The sequence below is a fragment of the Sinocyclocheilus rhinocerous genome, unplaced genomic scaffold, assembly GCF_001515625.1.
Source record: "Sinocyclocheilus rhinocerous isolate Xijiao unplaced genomic scaffold, SAMN03320098_v1.1 scaffold1744, whole genome shotgun sequence".
NCBI classification, from domain to species: domain Eukaryota; kingdom Metazoa; phylum Chordata; class Actinopteri; order Cypriniformes; family Cyprinidae; genus Sinocyclocheilus; species Sinocyclocheilus rhinocerous.
The window spans coordinates 268,523-273,766 of NW_015638946.1; the positions used below are offsets into that span (position 1 = coordinate 268,523).

Sequence of the window (5,244 nt, forward strand, 5' to 3'; positions counted from 1 at the left end):
ATCATGTGTGAACAGGACCTTTTCAAAACTACAGGTAAATTTGTTCTGCCAATCATATCGTTCTTATGGAGATGACGTGACTACTCTGAGCTGTTTACAACGCTCCGTTAATTATATAGAAAATAGCTTTTCTATATAAATATGGCTCTAGATGGAAATATTTGACCATTGCGCCTCGCAGCTTTTTCAGAATGTGTCGCGCTCATCAGCTGCGACTCTGCAGTTGGATATTATTTTGCGCGTCTAATGTTTATAGGACCAAAAACATCTGATTGGCTAGTAATGTTAGTTTGGTTGAGAGTGAAAGCTGTTCCTCTCATACATTGGTAGGTGAACTCATTAACTCGAACGTGATATCAACAAGCTTTTTTTTAAAATGTAGGATCTTATTTTCCCGCAGCTAAACGCCACACACCGGAGATCCGGCACGGTGCCAGAAAACTTTAAGCCCTGCCTTTGACTTCTCTCAATGTTTGTCTGTCAGTTTGCAGGGGTTTTTTTACTTATGAAATTACAACTTAGAAAATTGAACACGCACGTCTCTATTACAGTTCTCTTTGTCTCACCTCTCAGACTTGTTGTTGGGGTAGTGCTTGGCAATTGGGGACACAGCGTGACTTAAGACAACGTAAGCGTAATCAAAAGCCTCTTTCACCTGCATCGCCCCATATGAACTTCGCCCTACATCATTTCCTATGACACAAACAAAACCAATGATAAAAACATCTTCCATACCATCTTTGGTGACATGTTTGTGTCAGTTGAGCTGTTTAAAAGTGTGTGCATTAGGGTTTGTGTTTGTACCTGGCTGCAAAGGATCCTCAATGTAAAGCATAGAGGGTCTGTACCCATCCAGCATGCCTTTCTGCACTTCATCCTTGGCCAAGTACGAGCCACCGTCTTTGATCCTGATCCCCGTCTTCAGGTAGTTAAAATGCCGTCCGTACAGCTCAAAAAACTCGATCAACAGTACACCGAGGTTTGGGTTTGAACTACACACGTCCTCTCTGTAGTGCAGCTGGGAAATAAAACAGCAATTATAATAGTAATTAAACGGTTGTATTAACAAAAAGCCTATGAGCAATTATCATTAAATGGGTAATTTTCACTCTTGAGGCATATACCTTTGATAACAAAAGCAAGCTGATATTCACAAAAACTGTTGAGTTGTGTGCATTTTAAGCTGTATTCTAATGTACACTGCTGTTACAGCTTTGTCTCTTATGCTCACGAAGGCTCTATAATACATACAGTAAAAACAGTAATATTGCGAAATATTATTACACAAATAACTGTTTTCTATTTTAATATACTTTAAAATGTCATTTATTTCTGTTAAGACAAAGCCGAATTTTCAGCAGCCGTTACTCCAGTCTTCAGTGTCACATGACCAACAGAAATCATTCAAATATGCTGATTTGGTGCTCAAAAAACATTTATTATTATCAATGTTGTGCAGCTGTGCAGATTAATAATTTAGTATAAGCCGTAATCCTACTCTACGATGAGTAGAAAGAACAGCATTTGAAATAGAAATCTTTTGTAACAATGTAAAAATTTTTACTGTCACAGTGCAGTGCAGTATGCATGTTTTTAGTAGGATTTAGTTTAGGGTACTGTGAGTGTGTGTATTTGACGGAATATGTAGAAGTGTGTTTACCTGTAAGAAGCTGACAACCATGAGGAACAGACTGTATGATCCGATTCCTCCCGTAAAAACCTCATTCAGCTCTCTCTGCAGTAAAAACTGCTTCAAAACCAGCACCAGGTACGGTAATACAGGAAATTGCTGAAACACATACACAAATACACACAAGTCAGAAAATAAATCTGCATAAAGTCATTAAACCACCTCGCATTTAAATGATGCATATCAACTACAAATCATTCTTCAAGATTAAAGCTACATTCCTAGAATACATTCTCACACAAACTCATGTACAGCAACAGGAGAGTTTATTCTTGATAACATATCATCAAAGCATGTGGAGGAAGAGTATGCAGACATTTTTATGCTGATTTGCACAGAAAGGGAAAAAAGAACATGAACAATTAGGTGCTTGGGAGACTTTTCACTTTTTGAGATGTTGAAAATCCAGTTCAAATGAGTTTCTAAAACATAAACAGCTCCATCTGAAATCAGCATTTCTGTTTCCCTCTTAATTTATCGCTTGAGTTGAAAGAGGACTTAAAAAAAAAAACTCCACACTCACCTGTTTGAAGTCCTTGATGAGGTTTGCAGCTTTAACACCATTCTGTACGTTAAAGCTGATGTCCACTTTTACCTCTGTGTGCAAGTCTGTCAGTTTAATAATGGGGACCTACAAACACACAGTGCGTTAAAGCACAAGCAGGGATGTCTGACAGACATCAAAAACAGCCAACGCATGTGTATGACACAGCGGTGCTCGTACCGTTGCTTTGTCCAGGACTTTGACAGAGTTCTCATCTGCAATTTTTCTCTTGCGCAGCGCCTCTTCCAGAGTCCAGAGAGGTAAAGTCTCCCAGTGACCAAAAACCACCAAGTCTATATCACTGAAATAAAGAGAGAGAAGAGAAAGTGTTAAATAGAAGCAAACAAGAATGATTCTCATCTTAATGAATGTGCAATACACTGAATGATGTGTATGATGTTTTGGAACAAGTTTGATGACTTTTAACAAACTAAAAACAAACTTATGAAAGGGCACCAGAGTATGTTACAAATTAATTTATGGATGTTACAAGTGAGTATTAAACTAAACTGTTTCAACAACTAGCATACTTGTGTATTGGCAAAGACAGATTTATTCCACTAAGCCACAGTTCAGTAATCCAGGTGGTGTATAAACACAGTATGACTGGTGTGAGTGACATGAGACTGGCATAAAAAAAGAAAATTGCACACACACTCGGGATCACAGGATAAGCAGAGCTAAAATTACAAATCTTAATCCCTTCTTTGCAAGCACACAAAAAGTACACATACACACACAAACACGTCTACACGTCACAATACTTGCATTACACAATTACAAAAAGACCATTTTAGAACATATGAATTTTGTGCTGAGTGGAAAAAATGCAGCAAGAGAAAAAAAAAAAAAAATCATATTACCTTGTAGGTAAATACAAGCCTGTGCTAAAGCTGCCAAACACTTGAACCTGAAACAGAAAATATAAAAACAGGTTAAATCTGCCCTTACAAGAATCTACCTATGAAACCATTAGTCCCAACACCCATCCTGTATTCATATTTAAAACAGGAAAGATCTGTAACATGCAAATCAGACACAGGTATTCCCACGAGACACTCTGATGTTTGAGTGCATTAGTAAAATAATCAATAGTATAGTATGAGGTCACATCTTTCTCGCCAGTTTCAGTCCAAGTGTTTTTGCAAGTAATTACACTGACTCAAATGTACGCAAAGAAAACAAAAATAACGTCTTTATTCAACAATTCGTCTCCTCCGCGTCACCCTGGTGCCATTTTGGAGAATATCCACTGAACGTAAACAGCATATGCTATTGTGTGTCAGCTGCGTCATGTTATTTTTGTTTTCTTTGCGTAAAAAAAGTATTCTCGTAGCTTCGTTAAATTACGGTTGAACCCCTGATGAACGACATGAGGGTGAGTAATTAATTTTCTTGAGACAGAATTTTCATTTTTGGGTGAACTAACCCTTTAAATCAATAAACATATCCTTTTAGATGTACAGGTGAATTGAGAAGAGTATTTATTGTATGTATAATGGGTTCCAGTGACAACTTAGAAATGGGGTTCCTCAAGGCTCTATATTTAGACCTCTGCATGTCCATGACATCAACATAATGGTGAACTACTGCAAAAACAAATTCACATATTGTCTTTGATATTTAAAAGGTCAAGTGTTTGTATTTATGCCTCTTTGGCAGGTACCTACCTTATTGATTGTTCCCCATCATCCAAATATTCAAGAATACAAAATGACATAAACCCCAAGAAGATAATCATATTAACTGAAACTGTGTGTGTGAGTAACACTAACCTCGGCATTGGGCCACAAGTCCTTGATGACTCTGTGGATCCTGGCCACCACCTCTAGCCTCATGTGCTCCTCCTCTGGACGAGGAGAAATATACTCATAAAAGTCCTTTATCTCCTCATGCAGGCTGGATAGAGAGAGAGAGAGAGAAATTAATTATTACATAATCAAGTGACTGCATTATTGGCAATAAAGCTCTTTAGTGTTTAACACAAATACTACATCAAAGTGCTTTGGTGGCACAGTACCACAGATTTTAAGCGATGAGAACATTGGTTAACATGACTCAGGGTAAGAGAAGAACAAAGAAACAAATTCACACCCTAGTTACAGGTAAGTAACCATTCAAAGACAGGTTGCTACAGCTGGGAGAGCTAGTGAGGCTTCTGAGTCAGGAAAGGGAAAGTGTAGCTAGGTGACACCTCATTATTACACATCTCTAATAATTTGACCCTAGAAAGCAGCACACCATTTAACTCAACCCAACCCAACCTGACCCAGCAGTTCAAGTTTATTCCAACCTGTTATCTGAACACTAAATTCAAGCAATGGTAGCAGTATCTAACACTGCATGGGACAAACCTGCAGAAATACTATACATGCAAGCTGCTTAGAGAAGAAGAATTCATTCACTGAAATAATTTCTTGGTGTCATGCAAGTTCAGTATGTTCAGTAGATGACTGTGCCAAGGCACCTGCTATCAACCTCCCATTCTCTTCCAGCTCTTCCTAACACTAGTCTTCTGATGCCAGGTGCCAATCCAATGACCAGGGTTGAATCCGCACATGCCTGCCAAACTGGCAGTCGTCCTTACTCATGCACATATAGCTGCTGCTGCAGGTGGTTCCATCATTCTGGACATTTGCAGAGTCTGCCCATGACTTAGGTAATGACTCCAATAGACTTCCTGTAGCTCAAACATGGCGCTAACAATGGCAAGGTCATGGGTTTGATTTCCAGGGATTGCAAGAACTGATATAACGTACACAATAAATGCAATGTAAGGTGCTTTGGATAAAAGTGTGGCAAAATACATAAATGTAAATAAGAAAAAAAAATATTCCAACACAGTAGCATCAGAAAATTTTGGAGGAGACAGGCCACTTAGGACGTGTTCACACCTGGCTCCTTTGGAGCATTTGTTTCGGAACCTGGCGCATTTTCTCCCTTAAAGCGGTTCTATTAGGCATTAGGGCTGTGTATCAACAGCAAAGTCACGATACGATACGTGTCACGA

The 5,244-nt window shown here is 38.7% G+C and overlaps 1 protein-coding gene across 1 annotated transcript in view; it reads right to left on the bottom strand.

Annotated features, from left to right (window-relative positions):
* LOC107750234 (non-canonical poly(A) RNA polymerase PAPD5-like) overlaps nt 1–4,825 on the bottom strand; it is a 13,965-nt gene extending 9,140 nt beyond the window's left edge. The window contains exons 1-8 of the mRNA XM_016565527.1: nt 4,797–4,825; nt 4,010–4,133; nt 3,098–3,144; nt 2,415–2,535; nt 2,214–2,321; nt 1,661–1,789; nt 805–1,018; nt 567–693 (exon numbers count right to left, since the gene is read on the bottom strand). Of these exons, the coding sequence (XP_016421013.1) occupies nt 567–693; nt 805–1,018; nt 1,661–1,789; nt 2,214–2,321; nt 2,415–2,535; nt 3,098–3,144; nt 4,010–4,133; nt 4,797–4,825 (899 nt within the window). The remainder of the gene's footprint in view (nt 1–566; nt 694–804; nt 1,019–1,660; nt 1,790–2,213; nt 2,322–2,414; nt 2,536–3,097; nt 3,145–4,009; nt 4,134–4,796) is intronic.
* Between the last annotated feature and the right edge of the window lie 419 nt (nt 4,826–5,244).